The sequence below is a fragment of the Hypanus sabinus genome, chromosome 12 (genome assembly GCF_030144855.1).
Source record: "Hypanus sabinus isolate sHypSab1 chromosome 12, sHypSab1.hap1, whole genome shotgun sequence".
Lineage (NCBI taxonomy): Eukaryota > Metazoa > Chordata > Chondrichthyes > Myliobatiformes > Dasyatidae > Hypanus > Hypanus sabinus.
Window position 1 is genome coordinate 13,266,916 of NC_082717.1, and position 18,224 is coordinate 13,285,139.

At 43.9% G+C, this 18,224-nt stretch overlaps 3 protein-coding genes across 7 annotated transcripts in view; all 3 read right to left on the reverse strand.

Annotated features, from left to right (window-relative positions):
• LOC132402641 (histone H2B 1/2-like) overlaps positions 1-18,224 on the reverse strand; it is a 164,152-nt gene that overhangs the window by 131,847 nt on the left and 14,081 nt on the right. For 4 of the 5 annotated variants that reach the window (XR_009515023.1, XR_009515022.1, XR_009515025.1 and 1 more), the window contains exon 2: positions 2,134-2,323. The exons of the other annotated variant lie outside the window; for it this stretch is intronic. The gene's annotated coding sequence lies outside the window, so the exon portion shown is untranslated. The remainder of the gene's footprint in view (positions 1-2,133; positions 2,324-18,224) is intronic. 5 annotated transcript variants of the gene reach the window in all.
• On the reverse strand, positions 579-1,936 carry LOC132402633 (histone H2AX-like). The gene has a single exon (XM_059985550.1). It carries the CDS (start codon positions 1,715-1,717, stop codon positions 1,337-1,339), a length of 381 nt encoding a protein of 126 aa, XP_059841533.1. The 5' UTR covers positions 1,718-1,936; the 3' UTR covers positions 579-1,336.
• Positions 2,494-3,318, reverse strand: LOC132402634 (histone H2B 1/2-like). The gene has a single exon (XM_059985551.1). It carries the CDS (start codon positions 3,107-3,109, stop codon positions 2,735-2,737), a length of 375 nt encoding a protein of 124 aa, XP_059841534.1. The 5' UTR covers positions 3,110-3,318; the 3' UTR covers positions 2,494-2,734.

Below are 18,224 nucleotides of genomic sequence, written 5' to 3' on the forward strand. Positions count from 1 at the left end.
CAAAGTTCTTATTTGAATTGAAGCCTGTTTAAAGCAGGTGGGTACCTCGAACCACCAAGGGAGAGGTTAAAGGTATCAGTGAACACCCCAGCCAGTTGATTAGCACAGATCTCCAGAACTCAGCCATGTACCCTGTCTGGGCCAGATGGTTTCCGTGGGTTCACCTTCCTGAAGGATGCACTCTCATCAGCCTCACACACTGAAATCGCAGTCATCGGGAGCTGTAGGAGTTCGTGAAGGTGTCTCCATGTTTTGAGGGTCAAAGTGAGCATTAGGCTCATCTGGGATCAAAACCTTGTTGTCACATATGTCGCATGTTGCCTGACCTGTGTTTTACCTGAATTTCTGGATTCCGTCCTTTGGATTTGTTCTTTCTCCAGATTATTGTTGTTTAATTTTCGTCGAATTGAGCAGAAATCTAAAATCCAGGGTGGTACTGTTACTGAGTGACCTTCAATATAGGACCGGTGCATCTCTAGGTTTATCAGGAACACTGTTTCTGTTCTGTCGTGGCTAAACCGCTGAAAAATGTGAGGCCGCTCTCTGCTATGTCCGTCATTCTGACTTAACTCCCTACCCCGCCACTCTGGAATACGGTCACCTCCACGATGCAAGTCTAGAGTAAGACGGTTACGGCAATGCATGTGACATATACTCTGAAATTCCTCTATGGCTTCGGCAGACACATACCTTCTCCCGAGCACAAAATAAAGGCTCTCCTAAGAGCCACTCACCCCCTCACAAAAGGAAGCAGTGAACCGGAGCAGAAATAAAGGCTGCCATTTTACTTAATGTATTCATCGAAACACTGACAGCTCGGTTCACTCTGGACTCATAGCCCAAGATTTCCTCGAATCTACAGAAAACCTGCCTATCTATAATTACAGTGGGTGACTCCTGTAATCTAAATCGGCATCGTGAACGGCGCAGATAACGTGTGCCAAGTGTCGGCTGCGATACTAAACTGTCGTTCAATGCAGAGTTGTAAAACTAAAATTGACACCATCTCTCCGGGCGGCCAGTCACACACACTGGCATCTAAACAGATTATGCTTCACCCCTCCCCTGTCCCCGGCTCCCTCGGGAACCGGCTAAAATATGAAATAGATGACGGAGAAGCCGAATGCACGCCAACAGTCACTAGCGGACACAGCTGCATCATTTCAGACTGCTCACGCTGTGAGCTTCAAACCCGCAATAAGTGCCAATGTCCCCTGCAATAATCTGAACTCGAGCTTTTCCCCTGCCCTCACGATAACCGCACAACAGCCCTTTCACAGACACTGTGAGCGGCTCTTAAAAGAGCCTTTGGGTCACTGGGTCAGAATCTGTCGCTTCACTTGCTGGCACCACCGGTTTTCTTGGGCAACAGCACGGCCTGGATATTGGGCAGCACCCCGCCCTGAGCGATGGTCACCCCTCCCAGCAGCTTGTTGAGCTCCTCGTCGTTGCGGACGGCCAGCTGCAGGTGTCTGGGGATGATGCGGGTCTTCTTGTTGTCCCGGGCTGCGTTACCAGCCAACTCGAGGATTTCAGCCGTCAGATACTCGAGCACGGCAGCCAGATAGACCGGGGCTCCGGCACCCACCCGCTCAGCATAGTTGCCCTTTCTCAGGAGCCTGTGAACACGGCCCACCGGGAACTGCAGTCCGGCCCGGGACGAGCGAGATTTGGCCTTGGACCGAGCTTTGCCACCGGTTTTTCCTCGTCCAGTCATTCTCACAATCTCAGCAATTACTTCACAGACAATGATGAAATAGGCCAGCCCTCGCCCTTCTTGTAGCTTTTGGGGGAATGCAGTGAAATGTTTATGATTGGTGGAGAGAGTAAATAATCCAATCAAGGAGCAGCCTCATTCACCACTCAGGAGACAGCAACAGCAGAAGCGCGAAAACTAACCGCTCATTTCCTAACAAAAATGAAATTTGAAAAAGCCCGCCAAAATCCTTTGTTCAAACCTAATCTAAATTCAAATTATTCCAGATCCGTTTGTCCTCTTATCCACCCCATTACTGAAGTCCGGTACTTTACATTTAACATATGTGTAGTTGATATTGAAACCGGGTCTGAGGATTTAATTGGCCGAAATCTTTCTATTCATAAACGCTCTGAACAAAAAAAATAATTTCTCACCTTCTGCTGCGGTCGGTCATTGTGTGAACCTGATCAGGATATGAACAGATCGCTCTTCTCAGTTGAGACTGGAGTTTAGCCCGTAGTAATTACATGATTCAATTACATTATTCAATTCCATAGATGCTGCCTGACCCGCTGAATTCCTCCAGCATTGTGTTGTTCTGCACCGGCAAAATATCTTGTATATCTGTAAAATAACCGCGAACCAGGTCATGTCAGGCACTGAAATGGGATTCAATTAAATTGCCAAAATGGGCCAGAAATTAATAAACCACATTCCCCACCGCCATTAAATCAGAAACAGTGATTATCCGCTTCAAAGATACGATTTTAATAACCGGGAGAGACAGGAGATTTCCGTGTGTGTAGTAGAAAGAATGTAACAAAGACCTCGGGATTATATCGAACAGTCGATTGATTAACATGGATAGAATCTGAATTAGCTCATACAAAAAGGAAACGAATTTCCAGATTTACTTCAATTCAATGGCTTTGGGGCACTGATTAATGCTAAATATTACATATTAACTCTTTCAGTGAATCTGTGAGTGGCTCTTAAAAGAGCCGTTGGGTTTCCGCTTTGTTCTGTCCGCACTCTTCACTTGGAGCTGGTGTACTTGGTCACCGCCTTTGTCCCTTCCGACACGGCGTGCTTGGCCAGCTCCCCGGGGAGCAGCAGGCGCACGGCGGTCTGGATCTCCCGGGAGCTGATGGTCGATCGCTTGTTATAATGAGCCAGCCGGGAAGCCTCGCCCGCGATGCGCTCGAAGATATCGCTGACGAACGAGTTCATGATGCTCATGGCCTTGGAGGAGATGCCGGTGTCGGGGTGAACCTGCTTCATCACTTTGTAGATGTAGATGGAGTAACTCTCCTTCCTCACCCTCCTGCGTTTCTTGCCGGACTTGCCCGATGGTTTGGGCAAAGCTTTCTTGGCGCCCTTCTTGGGAGCGGATTTCTGCGCCTCGGGCATTTCAGCAGTCGGTTCTAGACGGTGAAATGAACAAAATCCCCTCGGAGCGCGGATTAAATAGACAGCTGTAAGGGCGGGAAACCCGTGTGCTTTGGAGAAACAATTCGCCCATCAGATTTATTCCGACGTATGCTTGATTGACTATCAGAGAGAAACGTAACGTAATCGTTTGCTGTACCAATCAGAAACCGCACCCACGACCCAGTGCCCGTTGGGATAACAATGCAGACTGGGAACCGTGTCGATCAGTTCAGTTGTCGGTGACATTTAATGCGGCAGAGAGAGGTTTGGAGCTGAAACTAAAATAAGAAAGATGTATTTTTTAAAAAGCAGACAATCAGGTGAAATGTTGTAAAGTTATACTCTTAAGTCGTTTATTTCACAACCCAGGGCAGCAAGAGGCCGAATCAGAGAGTTAGCCATTTCGATGTACAGTTCAAAGCCGAGTTTATTTTCATGGGTACAAGGAGTCTGCACATTTGAAATGAAAAACGTACAGCATCACAGGCACACAGCATCAGAACACAACATTCACAAGAAACAGGGAAATTAAACATTAATTATGCAAGGAAGACGACAATCTGAACAAAATTAAAACAAAAGTCACTGCAGTATAAAGTAGTTGTAGTGTTGGTAGTGATGAGGTTACTTTCAGAACTGAGTGGGTGAAGGGAAGTAGCTATTCTTGATCTCATGGCGTGGGGCTTCAGGCTTCTGGACCTCCTGCTCAGCGTCAGCTGCTGGTTCTTCATTGAAATGAGAGGGAGGGAAACACAGTTATCACAGGTAAATAAGGTGGTGGTAAAGATAGGGAAATCCGTTCAAACGGATGTTGTTTATAAAGACAGAGATGAGTCAGGATCACCTAATGATTGGACTTATTCTGGGAGTAACAAGGAGAAATGGTGCAGAGTTACATAGAGCACAGACTGTACAGCACAGAAACAGGCCCTAAAAACAAGCAGCTAAAAAGCAAATCACAAACACTAATCCCTCCTTCCTACACAAGGTCACATCTCTCCATCTTCCTTACATCTGGAATTTGGATGAGAGGGGATCTGATTGAAACATATAAGATTATTAAGGGATTGGACATGCTAGAGACAGGAAACATGTTCCCGATATTGGGGGCGTCCAGAACCAGAGGCCACAGTTTAAGAATAAGGGGTAGGCCATTTAGAATGGAGTTCAGGAAAAACTTTTTCACCCAGAGAGTTGTGGATCTATGGAATGCTCTGCCTCAGAAGGCAGTGGAGGCCAATTCTCTGGATGCTTTCAAGAAAGAGTTTGATAGAGCTCTTAAAGATAGTGGAGTCAAGGGATATGGGGAGAAGGCAGGAGCAGGATTGTGATTGTGGATGATCAGCCATGATCACGTTGAATGGCGGTGCTGGCTCAAAGGGCCGAATGACCTACTCCTGCACCTATTGTATCCATGTGCCTATCCAAATGTCTCTTAAAAAGCTCTAATGTATTTGCTTCTACCATCATGCCAGACAGCGCATTCCAGGCATCCACTATTCTCTGAGTAAAAAACTTACCTCTCACATTCCTTTGAATTTACCTCCTCTCACCTTAAATGCATGCCATCTGGTATTAAACATTCTGCCCTGGGAAAAATAATGGCCCTGTCCACTCTATCTAAGCTTCTCAAAATATTATTAACCTCTATTAGATCACCCCTCAGCATCCGCCACTCCAAATAAAAACAACCCAAGTTTGTCCAGCCCCTCATGATAGGCCTCTAAACCAGACAGAATCCTGGTAAATCTCTTCTGTATCTTTGTCAAAGCTTCAACATTCTTCTTATAGAGGAGCCACCAGAACTGTACGCAATACTGCAAGATGTGGCCTAACCAGAGTTCCATAAAGTTGCAATATAACCTCTTGACTTCTGAAATCAATATGTCCACTAATAAAAGCAAGCCTCCTTAGCCACCCTGTTGATCTGTGTCGCCACTTTCAACGAGCTATGAACTTGGAACCCAAGAACTTTCTGCTCAGCAACACTGAGCCTGAACAGTGTACTGACTCCTTGCATTTGGCCTATCAAGATGAAACACTTCACACTTATCTGCATAAAACTCCATCTGCCATTTCTCTGCCCATATCTGTAACTGATCCATGTCACGTTGTGTACTTTGCCAGTCTTCTACACTATCCACAACTCCACCAAGCTTGGTATCAGCCACAAACTTACCAACCTACACATCTACTTTTTCATCCAAATCATTTATGTGCATTACAAACATCAGAGGTCCCAGCACAGAAAGCCCTGTGGAAGGCCAGTTTGATTAAGTCCCTTCGATCACTACCCTCTATCTTCTATGTGCAAGCCAGTTCTGAATCCAAACAGCCAATTTGGTACAACCCCATGCATCTTGATCTTCTGGACTAGCCTCCTATGAAGGGACTTGTCAAACGCCTTACTAAAATCCATGTAGACAACATTCATTGCTCTACCTTCATCAATCTCTTTTATCACCTTGTCAAAAAACTCAATCAACTTGGTACTAAAATTGCAAAGACGGGGAAATCTGCAGATGCTGGAAATTCAAGCAACACATACAAAATGCTGGTGGAACGCAGCAGGCCAGGCAGCATCTTTAGGAAGAAGTACAGTTGACGTTTCAGGCCGAGACCCTTCGTCAGGACTCAACTTGGTACTACACGACCTTCCCCATACAAAGCCATGCTGGCTGTCCTCAATTAGGCCAGCGGTTCCAAATGCTCAAATATCCTATCCCGAAGAATTTTCCAGCATCCACATCTCGTGTCCCCAACAGAGGGACTTGGTGGTGCCAGCGGCATCTGTGGAGGAAGAGGGACAGTCAATGTTAGAACCCTGTGTAAGGACAGAGAGTGGACGGAAACGTAGTAATCTGTGTGATCGGCTCAGAAAAGGGGCTGGTGCTGCGATAGGAGAATCAGCCTGAGTCTCTGGAGTGCAGTGAGAATGGGATGAGATAGGGAGAGGGGCATCTAGGATGTGAAAGTGGGGGAGAGCAGATCAGAATGCAAAGAATGGCGTCGTTGGCGAGCATGATTACGAAGATTTAAAACTTGGAAGAATCGCACAAAGTGTAATTTTCAGCGCCTAATCAAAAGGGGTAAGAATTTTCTTTTATGTTCCAATTGGTCAGACAGAAAACTAGTTCTGGCTTCTACATCATCAGCTGGGAGTTAGGAGTAAGGAGCTAACTTGCCATTTTGAAAAGAGATCTGTAAAAAAAGAAACATAAACTGGTAGAGCCACGTACAAATCGGTAGAGTGCCAATTAAATATGGAAGCCGGTAAAGCCTCAAAAGTTAAACTCGTACAAGCACGGATAAAAAGATAATAATTTCGTGGGAGCCAGTAGAGTGCATGAGAAAATTTAAATGTGTGCAAGCTTGCAGCAGAGCAAGGGGAAAAGAATAAATTCGGGTTATTTCGAGATTGCAGTCAAATAAAATGTAACAATTAAAATCGGATCAAAAACAATGGCCAAAGTCGTGAAACCAACTACAGAATCTCCATTTACACGCAGATAATTGAATTCCTATCATATAAAACATTCCAGATTGATAAAGTTAACGAAAGGGGACCATCAATGTGGAATCTACTGAAACAAGTCTCCTAGATGATATTGTGTAATTGCCTGCTACTGATTTAGAGTGTTTAATGAGTGTGAGGGATCAAAAGAGTTAACTAATCAAAAGGAACGCAAAATTTGGGATTAACTACAAAACCATAATGATAGAGGCAGAAAAAAAGTCTAAAGAGCATTAACTGAATGAGCGAAAGAACAACGCATTAATTCAACTGAGTGCATCGTCCAGAGCTCAGAAGCAGACTAAAACAAAACCGGAAACTGCAACCGTGATTTCAAGTGGGCGGTCCAGCCTGTGACACTGGTGACTCTAGAGACGCCTAAGCTGTGCCCTGGGAAACATCTTCTGGATTTCCACCAAAGGATTTCTGGAAACAGCGACACTATCCAAATTCCAAAGAATTACAACCTACGTTGAAAAATCTACCAAATACAGTGACACCTTCCGAACTCTGAGAAATTACAGCCTCCAACAAACAGTCTCCCAATACAGCGCCTTCATCCATACTTCGGAGAATTACGTTAGACAGCCTCTCAACACAGCGACACCATCTGACCTCCAAGGACGTACAGCAAGGACATGCCATGGACTTTACAGCGGCCCCAAGCGACTCAAGTCAGCATGGTTGTAATGAAATAATTATTGACGGCAATGTCACAGCTTGTTCCAGGTAAACACCAAGGGAGCAAACACACGCAGGACTGAAGATGAATACATTTTTAAACAAAGAGCAGAAAATCTGCAGATGCCCTACAGATAATACACACAAAACGTTGGCCAGGCTGCATCTATGAAAAAGAGTACACTGTCGACGTTTCAGGCCGAGACCCTTCATCAGGACTGGAAAGAAGAGTAAGGAGGTGGGAGGAGGGGAAGAAGAAACCGGGAGAGGGGGATGGGTGAAGTAAAGAATTGGGAAGTCGATTGGTGAAAGAGATAAAGGGCTGGAGAAGGGGGAATATGATTGAGAACAGGTCATGAAAGAAAGAAAAGGGGGGAGGAGCAGCAGAGGGAAGTGATTGACATGTAAAGAGATACGGGAATGGTGAAGGGGAGGGATGTTCGTGCCTTCAGGTTGGAGGCTACCTAGACGTAATATAAGGTTTTTCTCTTCCAAGTCCACGTAGCTGTGAGAATTGGTGGGTTTATAAAAGATGTCAGTAGATAAACTAAGTCCAGAGATAGATACGAGAGATCGAGAAAGGGAAGGAAGGTGTCTGAAATAGACCAGGTAAATTTGAGGGCAGGGTAGAAGTTGGAGGCACAGTTGATGAAGTTGGCGAACTTGGCACAGGTGCAGGAAGCGGCACCAATGCAGTTGTCGATGTAGCGTAGGAAAAGCTGGTGAATGATACCAGTGTCGGCTTGGAACACAGACTGCTCCACATAGCCGACAAAAAAACAGGCATAGCGGGGGCCCATGTGAGTGGCCATGGCTGCACCTTTTGTTTGAAGGAAGTGGGAGGAGCCAATGGAAAAATTATTGAGAGTAAGGATTAGTTCCGCCAACAGGGTAAGAGTGGTGATGGAAGGGAACTAGTGGAAGGATTGACAAGCAGTGGCAGATCCATCCAACTATTGCTCAACAATCTGCTGGAAGACAGTAAGCTTTCAGATGACCCTGTGACTGTCAAAGAAGAAAATCTCAAAGCGTATCAAACTTTAAAGGTGATGTTGTGCACTGCACCTGCATTAAGAATCTCTGATATATGTAGACAATTCATCCTGTATGTTAACAAGAAACACATGAGGGCAGTTTTCATTCAAGAACTTGGAGACTGACAGTGTCCTGTTGGTTAATATTTTGTCAAAGATCTGATTCGGTACACTGATGGCTCCTGGATGACTGAGAGAGGAAGTGAAATGGTTGTTTCTGGAACTAAATTGCAGGCATCATCAGGAAGCATGGCTCCTGGTACCTCTGTGCAACAGGTAGAACTAAGAGCTCTGATTGAAGCCTGTAAGTTGGCAAAAGGAATATCAGCTAATATTCACACTGATTTTCAGTATGATTTTGTGATTTTGGAAACTTGTAGAGACAAAGGGGATTTCTTACAACTGTAGGATCCCAATCAAGAATGGCCAACTAGTACAAGACTTGTGGATGTCATACAACTGCCATCAGAAGTTGCTGTATTAAAATGTAAAAGCCCCTCCAAAATGACTAGAATGGGAAGACATGGAAATACATTTGTGGATGAAATTGAGGAAAAGGCAGCATAAGACAAAGTGAAAGTTAAAAAGGTCAAAGAATTGGAGGAAGTACTGAGAATATATACAGTGAACCCTACAAATGGAATTATGGAAACAAAGTTGGACTCTCTATCGTAGATGAGCATTGAAGATAATCGAGTGATGCAAGCTCGTTGCTCTAACCAGGAAAAGTGGTTCTAGGTGGAGAATTGTGAGAGGTTAAACAGAGATGGAACATGGAGAAATGGCATTAGTTGTAGACGAACAGCCCCAACTACATTGCTTCCTTATCTGGCACAAGAAGTCATGGCTATCCTTCGAGGTCGAGGATGATGGTCTTCGTTCCGTTTCCACAGAGCGAAGACGCCTGTGCTTGTATTTGTTTAACGTGAACTTGATGTTGCACTCCAAGAAGCAGACGATACTTCACAAACCAACCAAATGATTCCAATGGCATGGAAACCACAACGATTGGAGCTGATGGATTTGTTGCAGCCTTCATCCACCTTCACAGCTGTTGACTTTGAAGTAACTTCGTCCGCCTGTTCCACCGTTGAGGTCTTAGTTGGATTGTTCTTTGTCAGGGACCTCACCCTTGACCTTACCGGCATGGGTGGCCCTACCAGGAGCATAGTACCAGACGGCATCACTCTCGGGATCTCAGGACCACACAAGCTTCCCCACCACAACAAGGTAACAATCCACGGAGAAGGGCACAACAGGTACACTCACTAGAACACATTGGAGTGGAAAAGATGATTAACGGATTCTCCCAGTGATGGTGGAATCCAAAGTTCAGGGCACAAACTTGACAAATGTTTGAAAGGTGCATGATATTGCCAGAAAAAGAATCCTAGAGCAGCGGAAATTTTACCACAATTTTCTCCAGCCCCACCTGATCCATTTTTACACTTAATAGTGGATTACCTTTCTTTACCAACGTGTCAGGGGTACTCAGACATACTGGTAATAGTGGACAAGTTTTTAAGATGGATGGGAGCTATTCCAGCAAGGAAGGCCACTGCCACACACAGCAAAAACTCTGATCAAGGACTATATTCCTAGTAAATGTGGATTGCCATTTTACATTGTCTCATTGCCTCTGACCAAGGAACACATTTCAATGGAAGTGTTTGTCAGGAATTATGTGAACTGATGATGGATTTTTCATTGTCCACATCTTCAGGAAAAGTTGAACAATGAATGGAATTAGAAAAAACAAATACTGACTAAATATCACGAGGAAGGCATACCATGGCCTACCCTGGTCTTGTGTAGCAACAGAGCAACCCCAAACAAGAAAACTAAACTTATCCGTTTGAGGTGGTAACAGGACATCCTATGTCACTGCTGGGAGCTCTTGATCTCAGAAAGGCTGATAGACACATTATGACAGACAGCGTGGTTAACTATTGTGTGAAATTAACCCCAGCTGTCTAGACTGCATCTCAACAGGTTTCTGTCACTTGGAGTAATCCAACAGTAGGAGAACACACCCTGATTCCTGGTGAGTGGGTTGTGATTAAGGAACCACTGGGAGCTCAATGGGAAGGTCCTTATCAAGTGTTCCCAACTCAACAGTGAAAGTAGAAGGTAAATGTAAGTGGATATATGCCAGCCAGTGCACGTGAGCTAAAGTGGTACTCAATGAAAATGACGAGCTCTATGGTTAATGTGCTAGTAACCTCCATCACATTGCCTACACTGCTGAGCTACAGTCAGCAAATCACTAACCAGCCAGAAGACTTCAAGCAAGTCAACAACTACTAGAAGTTATGAAGTTTATTGTAACTTAATTTGATGGTGTTATATTTTTGCCAATTTTCCCCAACTCATAATATGCCAGTTGAGATGATTCATAAGGCACCCTGGGAAGTCTAGACTGTCTTACGCAGAGAGGTTAGAGAGACTGGGCTTGTACACGCTGGAATTAAGGAGATTGAGAGGGGATCTGATTGAAACATATAAGATTATTAAGGGATTGGACAAGATAGAGGCAGGAAATATGTTCCAGATGCTGGGAGAGTCCAGTACCAGAGGGCATGGTTTGAGAATAAGGGGTAGGTCATTTAGGACAGAGTTAAGGAAAAACTTCTCCCGGAGAGCTGTTGGGGTCAGGAATGCACTGCCTGGGAAGGTAGTGGAGGCCAATTCTCTGGATGCTTTCAAGAAGGAGCTAGATAGGTATCTCGTGGATAGGGTAATCAAGGGATATGGGGACAAGGCAGGAACTGGGTATTGATAGTAGTTGATCAGCCATGATCTCAAAGGGCCGAATGGTCTACTTCTGCACCTATTGTCTATTAGAGATTATCAGAAAAAATATTACAACTCAACCACTAAAAGTGCACAGCATTACCTACATACAAAGTCAAGAATCACAAGGTTGAGCATGGTGAGTTCTGGATACTTCAATGCAAGGAGTACTGTAGATGAGCTAAGGGCATGGATCAGCACGTGAAATTATGACATTGTAGGCATTAGTGAGATTTGGTTGCAAGGGGTAGGATTGGCAGCTCATTGTTCTGGAGTTCCTTGGTTTTAAATGTGATAGAGTGGGGGGGATTAAAGGTGGACAGTTGGCATTACTAATCAGGGAAAATGTCACGGCAGTGCTCAGTTAGGACAGACTGGAGAGCTTGTCTAGTGAAGCTTTATGGGTGGAACTGAGGAATAAGAACAGTATGACCACCCAAATGGGATTATATTATCGACCACCCAGGATTTATAGCAGTAAGTTTGTAGATGAATCACAGACTTGCAACAAGCATGAGCTTATGATAGTAGGTGATTTTAACTTTCCAAATATTGTTTGGGACTCCCATACTGTAAAAGGGCTGGGTGGCATACAGCTTGTCAAATGTGTTGAGAGAAGATTCCTTAATCAATAAGGTTCCAACTAGAGGGACTGTGACTAGGTCTCCTATTAGGGAGTAAGGCAGGGCAGATCACAAATGGTTATGTAGGGAAACACTGTGCATCTGCTGACCATAATGCATTAGTTTCAATATCATTATTTAGGTCCTGTGCAGTAGCCCCATTCCCTCATACCAGACAGTGGTGCAGCCTGTCAGAATGCTCCACAGTGTATCTGTAGAAGTTTTCGAGTGTGTTAAGTGACAAATCAAATCTCCTCAAACTCCTGAAGAAATATAGCTGCTGTTTTGCCTTCTACATAGCTGCAGCGATATGTTGGGACCAGGTTAGATCCTTAGAGATTGCAACACCCAGGAATTTGAAATTGTTCGCTCTCTCCACTTCTGATCCCTTGTCTTACCCTTCATGAAGTCCACAATCAGCTCTTTGTTCTTACTGTAAACAAAATTATAGATAATGGAAAAAGCCTACTTGTGAAACCCCTCTTTACTGGGCGTCTCTAGAGAAGCAGCTTGTTAGCCCCTCATTAACAGCCACCGGACTCAGTGGTGAGAAAGTCACCATTCTCAGACCCTGTATATCTAGGGTCGATATGACTTCTGCCAAACCCGTGAGGCTGTGACGTCTCACCCACCTGAACCCCAATTTGTGTGAATACTGTGTAACTTACTGCCCCAAAGCAATTGCCCATTGACAAGAAATAACAGACTGCATACAATTATAAAGAAGGTATATTTATAAATGTTAACACCCAAACAGTTATTAAAGAAAGGAAAAAACAAAAGGGCCCATCATAATTAAATAATCAAATGTCCACAGTTGGAGTTCAAATTTTCCAGAAGCTGTTGTGTCTGATCTACTCATGGCACCAGCTCATATTCACCGATCCCCAGTAGAAATCCCCCTCTTGGACTCCATCAGATCACGCATTCCCACCGGATCAAATCCTGTGGCGGTTCTCTTGGGCTTCTTCACTTTCCATCTCCCGCTGAAAAAGACTTCAACCCACACCAGTGTCCATCACAAAAATCTCTCCGCCCAGCGTTCTCTAGTAGAACCTTTTCCCAATTGCACTGTCCTGATTGGCTGACATTCCAAACTTGAACAACAGGGCCACTTATCTTAGCTCAAACCCAAAAAGGCTGAAAGCAGAACAGACTGCTAAAATGAAACACCTACAGCATAGCCATAAAATCTTCACCAGGCCATTACACTTGCATTTACCCTAAGATTAGGTAGACTAGAACTAGAGGTCATAGGTTAAGGGTGAAAGATGAAATGTTTAAGGGGAACATGAGGAGGAACTTCTTTAATCAGAGGGTAGTTTGAGTGTGGAACAAGCTGCCAGCTGAGGTGGTGTATTCAGGACCTAAGGGAAATTCAAATAGGTACATGGATGGGAGAGATATAGTCCATGTGTAGGTTGATGGGACTAGGCAGATTAACAGTTTGGCATGGACTAGATGGGCCAAAAGTCCTGTTTCTGTGCTATAGTGTTCTATGGCTCTACATAGATTGATTGTATGTCCATAAAGTGACTCTGACAGGAAATGATAAAATATTAATGGTGGGGTTGGTTAATGGGTGGAGGTGTTGATCAGGCTAAATGCTCAGGGAAAATAATTGTTTTTGAGTCTGCTGGTCCTGACGTGGATGCTAAGCAGCCTCCTCCCTAATGGGAGTGAAACAAACGGTCCATGAGCATGGTGGGTGCGATATGCCATGATCTTGCTGGTGGCCCTTTTCCAGTACCTTTCTATATACATGTCCTTGATGGTGGGAAGGCTGATGCCAATGATGTATTGGACAGTTTGACTACCTGTTGTAGAGCCTTCCTGTAGTTTCAGAACCCATTGTGTGAAATCAGGTTTGTAGGTTCGGCGATGAAGGGATAGAAGATATTTGGCCTATCGCGTCTGCTTCGCCATTTCATCATGGTGAAATTTCATCATTTTTCTTCTCAGCCTCAATCTCTTGCCTTCTCCCAAAATCCCTTCATGCCCTGACCAATCTCCACCGTAAATATACATTAAGACTTGGCCTTCACAGTTGCCTGTGGCAAAGAACTCCACAGATTCACCACTCTCCGGCTAAAGGAAATCATCCTCATCTCTGTTCTAAAAGGACACTCCTCTATTCTGAGGCTGTCCACTCTGGTCTTAGACACCCCAACATAAGAAATATCCTCTCCACATCCACTCTATCAAGGCCTTTCACCATTCGATAGGTTTCAATGAGGTCACCCCTCATTCTTCTGAATTCCAGTGAATAAGGGCCCAGAGTCATCAAACGCTCTTCATACGACAAGCCATTCAATTCTGGAATCATTTTTGTGAACCTCCTTTGAAGCTGAGCCAGATTCAGCATATTCTTGCTAAGACAAGGGGCCCAAAACTGCTCACAATACTCCAAGTGAGGCCTCACCAGTGCTTTATGAAGTTTCAACATTACATCCTTGCTCTTAAATTCTAGTTCTCTTGAAATGGACAGGTAAGATGGACACTTAATGCAACATACCATCCCTCAAAATAAGTAACACTGAGACTATCACAGTGTGGCTGGCAAAGACTGAACCGCAGTGCATGGGATAGACAGACTCCCATCTGAAGACAGCAACCAGGGTTTATTCACAGGAGTTCCCACTAAACCTCAGTGGCTTGGGAAACCATGATATGTTCGTTCTCTCTCTCCCTCCCTCCCTCTCCCCCCCCCCGTTTTACGGCGGTTGGCACCCAGCGTAGTGGTGCATTACCACCACTTTCTGCTCCGGAGTCTGTGATAGACTCACACCCAACCACACCCTTCACCCAACCACACACACACACACACACACATACCCCAACCTACACTTTATCCTCCCATCTTTGGCCATCCTAGTACCCTATTCCTGTCATCATGTCCTATAAAAAACCCCTGTACCCCTTAAGAAAGCTAAAAATACCCTAACCTGTGCTCTCTCACCCATGCCCAGCAACCCTTTTAATGTGAATTCCTGCACCCCCAATTCCCTTAGATTAATTCTCATCATCTCTCTCTGTATCCCATACTTCCTGCAACTCAGAATTACATGTTCTACTGACTCCTCTTCCTGACATTCCTCACACAATCCTGTCTGGTGTTTCCCTATCAATTTCAATGTTTGGTTTAGTGCACAGTGCCCCAACCTTAACCTAGTCCACACAATTTCCTCTCTTCTGTATCCACTGTCTACCCTAGTACCTGCAACACTTTTTGTATTTGATATAAATGCCTTCCTTTCCCCTCCCTGTCCCATCTTTCTTGCCACATTTGGTTGATTTTTTTCCCAAATTACACACTTGACCTCTGCTTTACTGAGACTAATGCACATTTCTATATTTTATTTCTTTAACACCCTCTTTGCCAACTCATCCACCCTTTCATTCCCCTTCACCCCTCCATGAGCTGGAACCCATAGAAATTTAACCTGACCTCCCCGATTTGCAACTCTTGTGTCTGACTGAAGGACTTCATGAAGTACATCTTGCCGGCTGTTTGAGTGACCTTAAACTTGCTAGAACTGAGGATGAATCTGAGCATATCAACGCTTAGACTTGTCTAGCTTTCTCCACCCAACGCAACACAACCAACACTGCCAGCATCTCCACTGTATACACCGCTAACTCAGATGTTCTTCTGCTGATTCCAATTGCTTTTGCTGGTTTAGCCACCCCAAACCCTGTCACTCCTGTTTCAGGTTCCTTAGCACCATCCGTATAAATCTGAGTATAATCACTATACTTTTCCATCACATGACCGTCAAATGCACTTACCAAATCAGTTTTATATTTTTCTTTCCTTTTTACCTTTAACCAATGCCAGTCTACGTCAGGCCATACAAACTTCCATGGAGCTACAACTGGATAAACTACTGAAGGACTTATCCTTAGATCAAACACTCCACATGATCTAGCAATACCATTCCCTACTCAACTAAAGTTTTCCCCCTGAAACCTCCCATTTCCCCAGGACTCCTGCAACACTCCTTTAGCAGGGTGAGAATCATTGTGTCCCTGCAAATTAACCCAGTAGTTTACCATCAATTGCATCCTTCTTAATTCCAAAGGCATTACTCCCATTTCTACTTGCAGGGCTGATACTGGTGATGTTCTAAAAGTCCCACTGCACACACTCAAAACCTGAGCCTACATCACATCCAGTTTCCTTATAAGAGACCTGGATGCTGATCCATATGCTACACTTCCATAGTCCAACACAGATCTTACTACAGACACATACATTCTCTTCAATGCTGAACAACTTGCTCCCCATTCCCTACCAGTCAAACATCTCATCACGTTTATTACTTTTTTACATTTCTCCTCAACTTTCCTGATATGGTCTGCCCATGTTAATTGTGAATCAAATATAACTCCCAGAAATTTAAATGATCTAACCCTTTCTAATTCAATCCCATACATCCTTAACTTCTTCCCTACCTCAATTCTTTTCCTGGTGAAAAATACAGTTTGAGTTTTTTCTACTGAAAATCTACATCCCCAATTATAACCCCTCTACCACTTCATCAATTGCTCCTTGTAGTTTCCTGACTATATGCTCCATGTTCCTGCTTCTTTTCCACAAGGCCCCATCATCTGCAAACAGTGACCTACCTATATCCACTTGTACCTTTGTGAAGACATCATTAATCATAATGATGAAAAGTAATGGGCTAATCACACTACTGAGGTGTGTCATTTCCCACTATGTACTGCTTTGATAATTCTGATCCAATCCCAATTTGAATTTTTCTACCAAACAAAAAATCTTTAATCCAATTAAAAACTGTCCCCCCCCCAACCCCCATCTTGTGCAGTTTAATTAATAATCCGTCCTTCCACATCATATCATAGGCTTTTTCAATGTCAAAAACCACTGCAACTACTGATTCTTTATTTACCTGGGCATTTCTTATTTCAGTCTCTAACCTAATCACTGAGTCCACGGAATTCGTTCCCTTCCTAAAACCACTCTGATAACTTGCCAGCATTCCTCTCTTCTCAAGATAATACGATAACCTGTCTGTTATCATCCTTTCCATTACCTTACATATATTTGATGTTAGTGCTATTGGCCTGTAGCCAGTGGGTTTTGACGGATCCTTGCCAGGTTTCCTTATTGGAATTACTACTGCTTCTTTCCATGCACTTGGTAATCTTCCCTCCTCCCACACTCTTATAAAAATGCAGTAACTTCAAGAGCACTCCTTCTCCTAGACTTTTTTAGCATAACATAGCATATTAGATCTCTCCCTGGGGAGGTTGGTCCCAATCTCTTTATTGCTCTCACCATTTCTGCCAAAGTAAACGGATCATCAATTATATCATCTGTTTCTTCCCTCCTGTTTAACACACCTGGGTATTGACTCATTGTTCTTTCCCTTCTCCTTCTTCAGACAAATTTTCTGAACTAGGTATCTTTACAAATGACTTGGCCATGATCTCAGCCTTATCCCTACTAGAGACTGCTGTTTCCTCCTCAGATATCATTACTGGATATTCCAATATTCCCAATCCCTTCTATCTCCCCCCCATCCTCTTAATCATTCTCCATACCTCTCCCACAGGCGTTGTTCTTCCTATTTTGTTGCAAAAGCTCCTCCAACTTGCCCTTTTAGCTTGACGTATAGTTCTTCTCACCAAGCCTGTGCCTTCTTATATTGAATCAAATGCTGCATATTATGGGTTCTTTTAACTAGCCTGAATGCTCTTTCTGTTTTTACAGTCTGAAAACATTCCTCTGTCCACCATGGTACCAGTTTTCTATTCATCCTACTTTTACTCCTAGGTATAGATTCTTCTGCTGCCATAATAATTGCTGAAGTCACCTGACTGCTTAATTCATCTATATTTCCAGAAATGTCTATCTTTGTCAATGCTTCTTCACTTAACTTCTGGAACTTACCCCAATCTGCTTTTCCAAACATCCACCTTGGGACTCCCCCACCTGGTCTTATTTCAACTCCTTCACCCAATGAACATAAAACTGGGTAGTGATCACTGCCTACTGTTGAAGCAGTCCAAACTCCCCAGTTACTGATGCCAGCCAAGACATTAGACACTAACGTAATATCTAATACCAACTCAGTTCCTGTTGTAATGTTTATCCTTGTTCCTCTACCATTATTCATACATACCAAATCCCTTTCTTTCATCAAATCTTCAATTACCGTTCCATTTGAATCTGTAATCGGATCCTCCCCATATTGTGCTGTGAGCATTGAAATCTGCACACCACACTACTTTATGTCTGTTTTGTCCTTGTATCCTTAGTAGGCTGTCCAAATCCAACCTTTTACATGATTGTAGTAGTTAATTATAACCACTCCCTCCCCTCTCTCCCACATTTCCTCCATTATGTATTCCTGATCGTCTCCTTTTTCCAGTACCCTATATGGTATACCTTGCTTGATTAATATAGCACAACCCCCTCC

What these genes read in the sequence shown, in the direction of transcription:
- LOC132402633 (XM_059985550.1), bottom strand. Translation starts at nt 1,717, where the DNA reads ATGACTGGACGAGGAAAAACCGGTGGCAAAGCTCGGTCCAAGGCCAAA.
- LOC132402634 (XM_059985551.1), bottom strand. Translation starts at nt 3,109, where the DNA reads ATGCCCGAGGCGCAGAAATCCGCTCCCAAGAAGGGCGCCAAGAAAGCT.